Genomic DNA, 13916 nt, shown 5'->3' with positions numbered 1-13916 from the left:
CTGAGCAGGGAGGCCGGTCCAGGGAGCCACATGGGTCACTGGGGTGGGGGGGGCTCCTACCTGCTCTGGAGGCAAGGGGCCCCGGCCCCAGGCAGGGATGTGGGGTGTTGAGGCTGTGGGGTGTTGAGGCTGTGCCAGCTGCTGGATAGGATCGTAACAGCTGAGGAGAGAGCAGCACGTGGCTTCTCCCCGTCGTCAGGCAAAGCTCTTCAGTGAGGTGGGCTCCGGGAGGGCTCTGTGCCTCTGCTCAGCCGAGCTCCAGCCAGAAGCTCAGGGAGGCAGAGGAGGTGCAGGGCTGCAGCTGCTGCCCGGCTCTCAGGAAAAGGCTGGCCTCTCTTCCTCCCTTGGCTGCAGGGACAGCCAGGCTCAACTCCACCTGAGCCATGCCAGCCAACCTCACAGCCGGCAGCCCCGATTCCAACAGGACCGTGCAGGCGCTGGACCCTCCGGTCCTTTGCACCGAAACGGCAACTTTCACTGCAGTGGTGGAAGGAGAGGAATGGGGCTCCTTCTACCACTCCTTTAAGGTAAGTTTCCAGCCTTCCACTCTGAACACTAATTTTAAATAATGGGACAAGTAGAATTTTAGAGACTCAGTTAAATGATCATAGCCGATATTGTGAATGGGTGTAGTTTATTCTTCTTTAGTAAAAAGAGTTTGGAAAAAAAAAACCCCGATGAGCTAAAGCAATGAGTTTTTCATAGTGTGCAAGAACTTTTATTGTAACTTCTTAAGACTCCTTTTTATTTTTTTTGCTGCTGCTGCTGCTGCTACTGCAAATACGTAAATCAAGAGTAACATTTATGAGTGGGTGACTTTAATTTTCCCCCTTTCCTTAGGTGAAAGCACTTTTAATTAATCCTATAGTAGTGCCTGAAATGTCTGCTTTTTGTAAGTGGTTATTGCTGTGAGGTTTTTGCTGGGAACATCGGAGGTGTGGAAAGCCCGAAGCAGTGAGAGACACAGCACTGAGTACGGAAGGAAGGACCACACTTTCTTTGTTGATCCTTTGCCTTGAACATCAGTGAGAATTAGCTTCTTTAACTATAGTTGGTGATGTCACCGTTTGCAACAAGTTGTCTCCTAGAACAAATGAGGAAATCAGCATTTGGTGAGTTTCACCTTCAAAGTATCCAAGGGCCACATTGAGGGGACGGTCCTATTAAGCCAATACTTTTCCCTCTTCTGCAATAAGACCGTGATCAGGAACAAACTGGGCATCTGGAAAATGAGACTTTCCTGCTTCCTGCGTCGGAATGCTGGGTCTTCAGGTTCTCTCACATGCTGCCTGATGGAGCATTCAGGCGTTGCAGTAATTCCCAGGTCTCAAACTGGTCTTTTATACCAAAAAGAAAAATACTTCAAGAAAAATGCTAGCAATTTTTTTCTTTTTGTAATCCTCTGGGTGTTCTGGAAATAATTTGGTTTGTACCTGACAAGTTAGAATTGCTGTTAAGATCCACCTCTCTGCTGGAGCTTTGCTCCTTTGCCCACACTAGGAATAAAACTTTCAGCAGGGAGCTGTCTGGGGAGCCAGCCTCACTGGTGCCCATCAAGAGCCAGGAGACAATGGAGCAAAGCAGAGCCGATCAAGTCACCGAGGCGGATGCTCAGGACCCGTCCCTGGACGCCACATCCTAATGCAGGCATGCACACACACAGCCCCGCTGCCCTGCTCCACGACAGAGGACAGAAACTCAAATTGGAGTTTGTTGCCATTTACTTTTGATAGAGGAATAATCTCTATGAAATCAGCCTGCAGACCTAGAGATTCTATCTCAGAGAAGCTGGCTTTCTGCACCCAGGAAGCATGCAGCTCCTCTCATTGCCGCTGCCTCTGCAGCCTCTTTGATATTTATAAAACATGACAGCAAACAGAACGTAGAGAGACCAGCCATTGCAAAAGGGATAATAATCAGCAATAAGGCAGTTGTTCTGAGATTCAGGCAATAATCACCCTCAGCTGAAATCTCATTTGCCACTTTCTGAATATAGCTCCTAAGGGGATGTTTTGCATATTTGGACCAAAAAAAAAAAATCCATGCTCACTCTCTTCCAGTGTTTGTACTCTGTTCTGGGGATACTGTCTCCAGGCACTAAGGAGAATCGTATCATTTTTATCTCATTTCTATTAATAAGTTTGCCCTCGGGCAGCTGGACCACTGGACAAGGAGAGAAGCAGAAAGAGGAATTATGTCTGGCCAGGAGCTTTAAAATGCTGTTTCATTGCTTGAGAGATGTAATCATTCACTAAAACGGTGAATTTTAGTTGCAGGACAGTCAGTGGTGGTGTTTTGGGAACTAGCTTAGGTGTCTTAGTGTAACTTTTTCAGTGGTCCCCTTTGAGCACAAGTAGTTTTGATGCACTGCCGATACAAAAACAGTTCTGATGCAAACTCTTGTTCCCTGTGATCCTTCTGCACCCTACTCAAGAAGTCAGAGCTGTGCTTCTTTACTGTCTCCCAGACTTGTCCCTTTAACCCCCACTGCCTTTCCAAATGCAGTAAAATGTAAAAAAAAATTAACATGGTAACAGCAGTAGAAGAAGCAGAACAAATAGCCACCGCACTAGCCATAAACTTCACTTGCTGTGGGCTTTCCTGGTGACAGGAATCTCTCTAAATGACTTTTGTGAAGTATTTCACTTAATTCTCAACCCGTGGTGTCTCCTCCCATCTGGAATGCCCTTCCACCTTCATCTGTGTTTATCTAAATTCTACCCTCTCTTTAAGGCTGCTCTTGAGTTGCTTCCTCCCTGAAGCCCCCTTGACTCACCCCTCCTCTGACTTCCAGCAGTGTCGTGGAGTGGCCCTCTTTCTTTCTCACTTAATCCAGCTCTGCCTTCCACTGCTATATCAGTATGTGTCAGGAAAACGTGTAACAGTCACCTTTCCAGTGAAAGGAATGCCTGATGTTTGTTTCATGTTTTCTCCAGAAACCAACACTGTGCTAGGCATACTCAATCAACACTGACTGCATACATGAAGTGTGGTGCTCTGTGTCTGTCATCTGTCAACTTGTTGTCAGATAGGGCATCAGAAAGCTTGCTTTCTCGGTGACAGAGGTAGGGGTCTTGTTAACCGTGACTCCACACATCAGCCCCTTGCCCTGCTGAGTCCCTACCAGCTGTACTCACCGAGGTCCTTGTCCACAGGCACATTCAACTCATCCTTATTCCATTTCCAAGCCAATGTGACCAAGGGAAGTTATAGTTCCCAGAGGGTGGGGTTTGGAAATAGTCGGGCATCATACACTGGTACCTTGTTCCCAGTTTAGTGCTGAGGAGCTGATACCCAGCCCACTGCCACCTTACCTAGTCTCAGCTGTTTTGCTCAGTCTACATGCCTGAGCTTCTAATTTAGTTTCCTACCTAGCCCTCTAGTCCTTCTCTGAACCCCAGATTCTCTCTGGGACGGAGGCAAGACATCCCTGTCTAGATCTTACTAGCCCTTTCTTCACAAGCTTAGATCCTTTTCCTTCTCCCGTCTCCTTCTCCAAATCCTTGTGCCTGCTCCTCACAGCTCTACCCTACTCTGCCATCTTGAGTATGTCCTTGGATTTCAGCAGGGAGGGCAGAGGTGAGTTCACCACTCCCTTCCTCTAGCATGGACTTCATGTGTGGTCCTGAGTTCAAGGTTCTCAGCTCAGGTCCCAGCTTTCTTTAGTTTCCGATTTCTCACGCGTTCAAGGTCCCATCCAGTTCACCTCCTCAGTTCCTAGCCCTCAACACTGAGCAATTATATGGGCTTCAGGAATCTAACAGAGGTTTCAGGGATGACACCTGCCTCATCAGAAACTGAAAGGGGGCCCTGAATATAAGCCTGTCCAAGTAGAAGACAAAAATGCAACTCTCTTCTTAAGAGCCTTGAATTTTGCCGGTGAACTCACTCGCAGTGTTTCCTGAATCCCTGATTCTTAATGATGAGAAAATCAATTCAAAGAGAGAGAAACCTGTCTGAATTAGTAAATTGCCTAAATTCTAAAATAATGCAAATGAATTCAGCTGTATTACTCTCAGGTGGGGGAATAACATGAGCCAAGAGTGCTAACATATTACCTAACAACGATATTTATTGAATCTCCTTCAGCAAGTAGTTGCAAATGATATGCAATTAGTCTAACTATTGTTTATATGTAAATGGTTGCTTCTAAGTGCTTGAGGGTGATTGGACACAGTTTGCTCCCTTTGTCTGCGCACCCTCTGCCTGCCTGCCTGCCGTCTTACTGTTCATTTTCTTAACACACCCTTCCTCCATTAATATAACAAAATTAATTCCAGTGCAACCCAGATCCCAATTATCTCATACTAGACTTTAGGAAAAACTCAATTTAAGACGCTTAAGTGTACTGTGCTTGTTTCTTATTATATTTAGGTCGACAACTCATTTCTAAGAACTCGCTCTACCGAGTATCAGCATTTTCACCTTCAGTGACTGTCATTCACTGCATAAATCAAGGGTGGTGTTCCTCTCTGCCCACTGGCCTGCTTCCCTGAACCCTCCTCCTCTTGTCCCATCACATCCCTGCAGGACTTGCTTGTCTCCCTTCCTGCCTTGGACTCCAGGACAATGCAGGTCAGGGATGCCCTTCCTGGAATCCAGGAGCCTTCAGTCCCTGCCCTTCCACTATATCTCCTGCAAGTTATAACGAGGGGTCTTGCATTTACATCATGCACTTTTTGGTCCTCTTCCAATTCGTTTCATTCAACATGTTCATTTTGAGTTTCTGTAGTGCAATATTGTAGCTGTTCATAAGGAAATCACTACTAGTTTTGCCCAGTTAAATAATCATTAAAGGTCTGCTACCACTACCTATTTCTGCTACGCACACCCAGAAGGCCACTTTCCAGTCCCCTGCCCTGGGTCAGCTCTATCACGTCCAAGTTCACTCCACGTCCTTGAGAAAGGCACATGTGTCACTGGTCGGCTCCACAAGGATGTCATGCAATTCCCAAGCTATGTACTCTAGTGTGTGAAAAAGGAAAACTTCCTCCACTAAATTTCCCTTTGTGTCCCTAATACATCTGATGGCAGGAAACAATCTTAGTTTACTCAGAGTCAACTCAGAATTGCAGAATTTTCCAGCCTGTAAAGGGTTTCCCCATTTTCTGACTTGGGAAAGGGATCTAAGCTGTAGGAACGAAGCTTCTGTAGCGCATTCACCTGTGTGTGGTGGGAGTGAGGGAGGGAGGAATCTGGACAAGCTGGCCTTGCCGGCTGAGATGCAGAGTCCTGTCTGGCCTTTAGAAGTGGTCATGCTTGTTCCGGACCCTTGTCTGCATCCCCATCTGGCCCAGGTCAAGCTGCACTGTTTTCTGCTGCAAGGTCCTTTTGTCACATTTCCTTCAGGTACAGGGGGGCTCGCATCTCCTTCCCTCTCTCAACCCTGCTTGAATTTTTGGGTCCCTGATGTAAATAAATATTTGATGGCATCTCTCCCACCAACTCTGGACTGGTCCCCTCTCTCCCCACGTGGCCATTGTACTGTTCAGCTTCCTCCTCACAATAGCTGGGTAGGTCTCAGGTTCCTGCACAGTAAGTGCAGCTCAGCACCCTTTTAATCCTATGCTCCCAGACGTAGTCTCTTCCTCTCTCTTTTCGTGGCAGCCTTAGGAGGGGCCATCCCACATCCTCTCCTCATTGTCTAAGCCTCTTCACATCCTGTACCACTCTCGTACGTCTGTCGCTCCTGTCTGCCGCTGCCTGCTTTCTCAGTCTTGGGGAAACTGACTAGACCGTTTTCTGCCAAATTTATTATTCCAGACTCTCTGCTGTGAATGCTCAAAAGACACGTCCTCTTGCAGAAGAAAAAGACACTTCTCTTCAAACTGTTTATGATATTCTCCATGAAGTATTTTGAAAGCTGGGAGCTGACTTGTTTCTCTCTGTCTGCTTTGCTAGAGTAAAGATTGTGCCCTGAAGGCAAATGGGGTAGAGATCTCTGGCTGCCTGGGCTCGGGGAGGTTTTCTAAAGGAAGTAGAAAAGAGCATATCCATTAATGCTTCCCCAAAAAAGTCACCCTGTCATCCTTGAAATAATTTATTGTTGATACAGTGGGTAAGAAGGTATCAAGCCATGTACTCAAGTGGACAAGAAAGGTAACTTTATTTTTCTGTAACGGAACTTAGCTTCTGTCTGGAACTCTCAGTCTAGCTGATGGCAGAAGAAGTAACCTCGTCGTCCCCAAGTAAACTCAGCATCTCGAATCGTCCTCATCACTACAGTGAGGCACAGGCTGTGAGGTCCACTGCTGGGGTCAGGTCCCAGTTCATTACTATCTAGCCATGAACTTGGGGCCATTCACGTCTACCTGTGCCTTGTTTTACTCATCCAACAAATGATGCTAATAATTAAATGTCCTTCCAGGGTTGTTGTGACAAGTTAAGCCATTGAATGCTTATGAGGCCATTAAGAACAGAGATGGCCTGGAGTCAAGTGTTTGATAAACTAGCCGTTTTAGCCCCAGGAATTAATTGTTTGACTCCTTCCCAAAGCTGCTAACTGAGAGACAAGGAACCACCACTATCCACACAGAAGAAACTTCTGTTGATTCTAAAATCGCTGTGGTTGCAGCTCTTCCACAGCCTTAATATGCACTAGGACCTCAAATAGTGGTGGTGAACAGAGCTGTTTCTTTTCTTTTAATTATTCCATGAAAATGTAAAATAAGACATGTCGAAGATTCCATTTCATACTTTATGGTCCTGATACAATGTCTAATTTTAACTATGCAAGCTTAATGGCCCACGACAAGAAGGGCTATATACAGAGATGAGAAGTGATGCCCTATCCGGAGAAGGAAGGGATGAGCTTCTACTGTGGCAAAAAGATTTTCTAGGCCACACGTTGGCAAAACCACCCAAGGTCATGACGAAGTCATTAAAGAATAATCAGTGTTCTTTTTTTTTTTTCTCATGTTGATGGCTGCCTAAATGATGGGGGTCTTATACTAATCAGCACCTTACAGTTAACAACATGACTTCGTATGATTTCATTCAACATGAGTTTATCATTGACATGACTTGCTTTCATTAGCTCTAGGAGGGTTTAAAATAGAATTCTTTTTTTTTTTAAAAAACTAGATGTGAATATGAAGTATGAGAGAAGTTCATGGTTTGAACTTTCTAAAAAATAAAATGAAAGGAAGAAAGGAAAGAAGAAAGGGAGAGAGGAAGGAACAAAGGAGGGAAAAGAATATGATTCTACTGCTGAGTTTAGTCAGGATAGGTTAGCCTCTGCAACAATAAAAATTCAACCCTGAATCTCAGTGGTTTAATACATCAAGTTTACTTTCTCGTCAAGTCCCAACTGCAAACAGGTCAACTGACAGCTCTGCCTCTTAGAACAAGCAGTTTCCAAGGGAAACTTACCTGCTTTGGCCTGAAATGACACAAGACTGATTCCGATTCCATTGGCAAGAATTAATTAGCTGGTGGGCACGGGAAATGTAGCTTAACAGAACGCCCCAGTGTGGGGAACGTAGTTTTAAAGCTGGGTTTGAGCTTCACCTTCTGCACAATAACACCCAAATTCCTCAGCCTGGCCTTCTGACTTTTCACAGTCTGACTGGACCACCCTCTCTGCTCCTCTCCTCACCTCCTGTACCACACTGCATCGAATCTCTCACCATATTCCAAAGAAATAAGCTTCTGTTTACCGTTGGCAGAAATGCCTTTCTCATAGCTTTTTCTTCTGATGTCACATCTAGGCTCAACTGCCCCCTCTTCTGTGAAGAATTCAGATTTGCTTGGTTGTCCAGCATCATCCCTGTCCTTCAAATCTCTGTGCAACAGGGTTCATCTCCCGACATGTGTATCCACCTGTACACACACAGACGTCAATGCAGACACACAGACACACATGTGTACATCAACACAGACACACACAGAGATACACACACACACACACACACACACAAACGCACTAGATGTCAGTCATTTTAGGGCTACCCCTAAATGCCTGACACATAGTAGACAAATGGTTGATAAATATTTTGTGGAATGAAAGATCATTATCAAGAAACAATCTGTATAGCAAGTTTATTCCTAAGGTCTCAGTAAATTCATGTGAACACATTAGAGTGGATAGAGTCTTAATCCTTATTCTACAAGCCATCGGGTTTAAATTTTAAAGGTACCATGATTTGGGGCAATTCCTGACAGCACAACAGGTCATATTGGCAGGGAGGCTGTGTAGGCAGATCTTCAGACCTAAACAAAGATCTGTCTGCTCCCCTTTCCATGCTGCCTGCTCTGGTTCCCCACCTGAGCCCTAAGACACTGGGCAGGTATTGGGAGAGGATGTTAACATTCACACCCCTTCTCTCCTTCTGTGTGTTCTGATGCCTGATTATAGAAGGGCGGAGGGCACCACCTGTGACAACAGGATCTTCTGTGGTGCGGTGAATGGATCAGGCTTGTCTACTAGAATCTCCATCAGGCAGTCACACGTGAATCCTGTCTGCTGCCTCTGCACACCTTAAGCAAAAAATGTGTCTGTCCTATGAAGAGTGAGACTGCAGCTGCTTTCTCTGGGTAGGACCCTCTACTAGGTACTAGGGAGCCAAAGAGGATGTATCATTGTCCATAGAGACTGGTAAACCAATGCTTTAATTCAACAAACATTACAAAGATGATTTCAGTCTTTTAAATTCTTAACACCTATAGATAAACATAAATATTTCTCACTCAATTTAAATTTTAAAACAAATTAAATCAAACCTAAAAATAAGTCAAAAGTATAATAAAGCAGGATACAATCTTTGAAATTATATTCTTTTCCTCTCCATATGGCACGTACCCCTGTGCCCTAACAAGGGGAGAATCACAGATGCGCTTAACTGAGTATTACCTTAGGCACTAGGGTTTCAAGAGATGAACAAAACAGGTAACTTATTCCCAGACAATTCTGTCTAATGGGGGAAAGAGACACCCCGTCAATAATTATGATATAAGGGAAGAGAGTGCAGTCACTTAGATAAGGGGAGAAAAGACAAGGGTTAGGGGAAGTGGCTGAGGGCGGTATAAACAAATTAAAAAGAAGGACTTCTACATAGAAAATCAAGTTGATCTTCATTGAAGACAAGTAAAGGAAAGCTTTGGGTTTAGATGAAAGAGTTAGAGAGATAAAAAGACCCAAGAGGACCATTAGACTAAACAACATGGATTTTTTTCCTTACAGAGAAGAAGAAATCTTTGAAGTTTTATTAGCAAAAATATTAACAGTGAAAACTGTGACTTGAGAGAGATTAACCATGCTGCAGAGTGCTGGAGGAGTGGCAGGGAGGGGACAATGGGGAAGGAGAGTCAGTTACGACGACCCGGTGAGAGGTGTCAGTGGTCAGTCAGACAAGGAGTGTCTGCAAGCGGACAGGAAGGGGCAATGGGACTTCCTGTCGGATCATGCAGGGTTTAGGGAATCAGAGAAGACTGGCAAAGGCAGGGAAGGAAGACGATATGGGAGTTAAAATTGATAAGCTGATTGTAAAATGTATATGGAAAGGCAAAGGAAATTGAATAACTACAATAATTCTGAAAAAAGAATAAAGTTGGGGTACTCACACTAGCTGGTTATGACTATTATAAGCTACAATGTGGTATTGAGGAAAAGATAGAAACCACAGTGGAACAGAATAGAGTCCAGAAATAGACTCACTCATAGATGGTCAATTAATTTTTGACAAAGATAAAAAGGCAATTCAGTGGAGAAAAGCAAAAATGTTGCTAGAACAAACTGATAGCCAAATGTAAAAAGTGAACCCTACCCAAACCTCACACCCATAAGAATCAACCCCAAATGGAACATATACCTACATGTAAAACCTAAACTAAAACATCTAGAAGAAAATATAGGAGATAAAATTTGTGACCTTGGATTAGGTAAAGATTTCTTACATATAACACCAAAGGCACAGTTCATAAAGGAAAAATGTGATAAATTGGACTTCATTAAAATTAGGAACTTCTATAATTTAAAAGATGCTGTTAAGAAAATAAAAAGGCTAATCACATACTAGAATAAAATATCTACAAATCATGTATCTGATAAATAATTTTTATCCAGAGTACATAAATAATTCTTAAAGCTCAATAAGAAGAAAAAAAATCTCAATTTAAAAGAAACAGTTAGTTTCAAACAAGCATATCACCAAATGATGAATTAGCACATAAAAGATGCTCAATATCCCTGGTCATTAGGGAAATGCAAAATAAAACCACAATGAAATACTACCACACAACATCTAGAATGGCTAAAATTAAAATATACTGACAATATCAAGAACTGGCAAGGACGTGAAGCAACTAGAACCATCATTCATTGTGGACGCCAAAGCAAACGGTAAAGACATTTTGGAAAGACATAAGACATACATAAAAGTATGTCAATACTCATACTGGTTTCATTTGAAAGTGCCAGAAACTGGAAACAACTCAAATGTCCAGCAGTTAGAGAATGGATAAACAAACCGTTGTACAACCATACAATAGAATATCACATAGCAATAAAAAGGAATAAACTTACACATCACAACTTGGATGAATTTCAAATGCATTATGCTAAGTGAAAGAAGTCAAACTCAAAACGCTACATACTGCCATGCTTTCATATACATGATGTTGAGAAAACTCTAAAGACAGAAAATAAATCAGTGGTTGCCCTGAACTGGGGATAAGCAAGAGGTTGACTGCAAAAGGGCACAAGGGAATGTCTTTGGGTGATAGAACTATATCTTGATTGTAACGACGGTTATATCTGTCAAAATTCACAACTCTAGACATTAAAAGGGTAAAATTTTTTTTCTGTTTAGAGTATACCTTAATAAAATATTTATTATATAGAGATGCACCTCGTGAGTGTAATTTTCAAGAAAATTTGTTTCATTTAAAAGTCATGAATCCCCAAGTGACAGCAAAGTGGAAGCAGAACTGAAGCCTCAGGACAACCTGAAGTGGGATCTAGATTTAGAAGATTAGTGCAGGACTCAGGATGGAGGAAGCTCCAAAAGCAACAAGCATGGATCAAAATGGACAGAATGATGAAGGCCCCACTTCACATAGGTCTTTGCTCAAACGTCACCTCCTCAAGAGTCTCCTTAACGTATATGACATTATGTGTCTGTGCATTTGTTATCAATCTCATGACGTCTACAAACTATACTCCATGAGGACAGGAGCTGTATCTTGCTTTGTCACTGGATCTCCAGTGCCAATAACCATGCCCAGCCTTGACAAGACCCTTGGAATCTCCAAAAGTAAATGAACCTTATCATGAGCTTAGCACTGTACTAGGGGAAAATGGCAACAAAGAATTCAGGACACAGCCCTATGAATGTTTCCCAAGGATCGTCTTCATTCTAGAAAATAGACATCAACCATCAGCCATTAGGCATGGATCTTCACTATATAAAATCTAGTACTAGTGAGAAATATTGATGATGTTACCAAATTTTGGAAAACATCAAAAGCATTGGTGAAAGGAGGAACTATGTGAGCCTGGAAAAGGGGAAAGCATGTTCAGGAACAGGTCCCGCATGGGCTCTTGTAGACAGCAATGCTGTCTGGTTGACTCCATAGTGAGTCTCAACCCCCTTCTCACTTCCTAAGCTGAATATTCACTATCCTAGTCTTCCTTGCAGCAAAAGGTGGCACAGATTGAGAAACTTAATTGGAAGTCTGTGAGATTTCTGATAAAGAGTTTTTTTTCTTTTTCTGAAAGAAGGGGAAAGACATGGCTGGACTTTTACTTTCTGCCTTCTTTCTGCATTGAATTTAGACATAATGCTTGGCGCTGCAGCAGCTATTTTGCAACCACAGAAGAAAAGCTAAGGCAATTTCAATGAATTAAGGGTGGCAGCTCTCTACCTTCAGACTTCTTATTATGTGAAAAAAAATCTTTATCTGTTTAAGCCACTGTGAAGTGAGCTTTTATTTTTGAGTGGAACAGGTTCCCAGGTGATACAAATACGAAGTGCAAAACTACATGTTTAGAGTACTGAAGTCGCGCCCTTGAAAGTGGACCACTGAGAGTCAAGTAGACATTTCATTTATTCTCCTTTTGGGCAGTCCAGGGGCTGGCTCTGCTCCTGTTTCTCAACCTGCTATTATCTGGATTATGAAGGGACTGAACAGAGTTTTATATACATTGATTCAGCCTGGATTGTATGTTTCTAAGTAACCAAGAAAGTTTCTCCTTCCCATAGAAAAGAGCCTTAAATTTTTCAGAATGATTTCAGAAATGATGTAATTTTTCTTCACATTCCAGATAATGACAGTGCCATTCACTAAGGTAATTTATGAGAAAAATACTAAAAGCACTTTTAAAAAAAAAATTCATTCAAAAAACTACCCAAAACATTAGTTCATTTTTTTCATGATGGCTTAGTATGAGGATTTTATTCTCTACCCTAAAGCATAAGAAATCACATCCTCTCCTGATGGTTTAAAACAACCAAGAAAAGTGTGAGAAATGGGCTTTGGATCCTGAAGCCAATTTTATATCATACATCACAGGGTTTCTCTGGACCTGGGCAGCTGTGCTGTGGGAGCAAAACAGTAATGATGTCCCTGTGGGATGGTGAGATAGGGAAGGAGCCAAATCTCATGTGAGAGACATAGTTTTGGGGGCGAGGAGGTAGGTAATCACAGAGGAAGTCTACTCACCCATCTCCTGGGAGCGTCCCCTCAACCCAGCGAGGGGTCAGGACTGAGAGAGGGCTAATGCCCTTGTCCTCAAAGAGCAGTCTCACAGACTCTCCATCCCAAAGGTGTTCTCCCAGGCTCTCCACCCTCCTGTTGCAGGAAAACGGGGCACGAGAGAATGGCCCTGTCCCAGGTCTCCGGTGAGTCCCTGGGATGCGCCCGACAAGTGAGGGTCCTTGACTTCGTGCAGGAAAGAATTCAAGAGGGAGCCACAGTAGAGTGAAGGTAGATTTATTCAGAGAGATACACACTCCCTTGACCAAGTGTAGGCGTCTCAGAAGGCCCAAGAGGCCACGAGGCGTGAGGCAGGGGGAGGGAGGGTTAGTTTAAAGTAAAAGTACATACACACTCCATAAGCAGACTGCGGGCCGACTTCAGAGGTCAGAGGCCAGAGGCCAGAGGTGAGAGGCAAGAAGCCACAGCCTCAGAGGATGGGGTCGTCTAGAAAAGTGAGATCGGCCATGAAGTGTGGGGTGGTTAGCTTTTAAGGGCTCTGTAATTTCATATGCTAACAAGTGGGAGAATTATTCCAACTACTTTGGGGAAGGGGCTGGGATTCCCTATACAGGCCACCACCGACGTTTTGAGCTTTTACGGTTAGCCTCCGAATTACTGTGGCGTCAGGCGGGTGTGCATTTACCATGCTAATATATTACAAAGAGCGTATAAAGAAGCTCAAGGTCTACTGGAAGGGAAATCTTCCCCGTCCTGGGCCTCAAGTTCTGCTGGGAGACCAGTCTTCAACTGGTTTGTCATTCTTTTAATAGTTGTGCCCTACCCCCTTCCCTCTTGTTTCACCCCCACACTCCACTCACCCAGGCTGTTGCCCCATTGCCAAAGGTTAAAGAAACTTCCTGGGACTCATCCCCTTTTTAGTTCCAGTTTTGGAAGGAAAGAGACAGTTCTCCTACAGATAGAAGTAGGTGGTTGAGAGATATAAGAAGCGAGCATAACCTTGACGTGATTCACAAGAACCCAGATGAAGCTTTCCCACCCTCTCACAAACCGCATTTCTCTCTTCCCAGCCTCCTCTGCCTGCCCTCATCCCCACCAGGGCATTCAGCTAGGACCTTGCATACTCTGCTTTCAAATTTTTTTTTTCTCCCTCTTTTGCCTGGTCCTCCTTTCATTGCAAAACTTTTTCCCTCAATAAACTGATCCCAAGTATTTGCATAAGAGCTATTCTGAGTAAACAAATTCCTTCCCTTGGGTGTCTC

General features: G+C 43.6%; 1 protein-coding gene across 4 annotated transcripts in view; it reads left to right on the top strand.

Annotated features, from left to right (window-relative positions):
* Positions 1–383: 383 nt before the first annotated feature.
* The window catches only part of NPSR1 (neuropeptide S receptor 1), a 136452-nt gene continuing 122919 nt past the window's right edge, over positions 384–13916 (top strand). For all 4 annotated transcript variants that reach the window (XM_010955386.3, XM_045516950.2, XM_010955384.3 and 1 more), the window contains exon 1: positions 384–527. In XM_010955386.3, coding sequence (XP_010953688.1) covers positions 384–527 — 144 coding nt within the window. The remainder of the gene's footprint in view (positions 528–13916) is intronic.

This window comes from Camelus bactrianus, chromosome 7 (assembly GCF_048773025.1).
Source record: "Camelus bactrianus isolate YW-2024 breed Bactrian camel chromosome 7, ASM4877302v1, whole genome shotgun sequence".
Lineage (NCBI taxonomy): Eukaryota > Metazoa > Chordata > Mammalia > Artiodactyla > Camelidae > Camelus > Camelus bactrianus.
The sequence above is the reverse complement of the archived record's forward strand: the minus strand, read 5'-3'. Positions and strand labels throughout refer to the sequence as shown.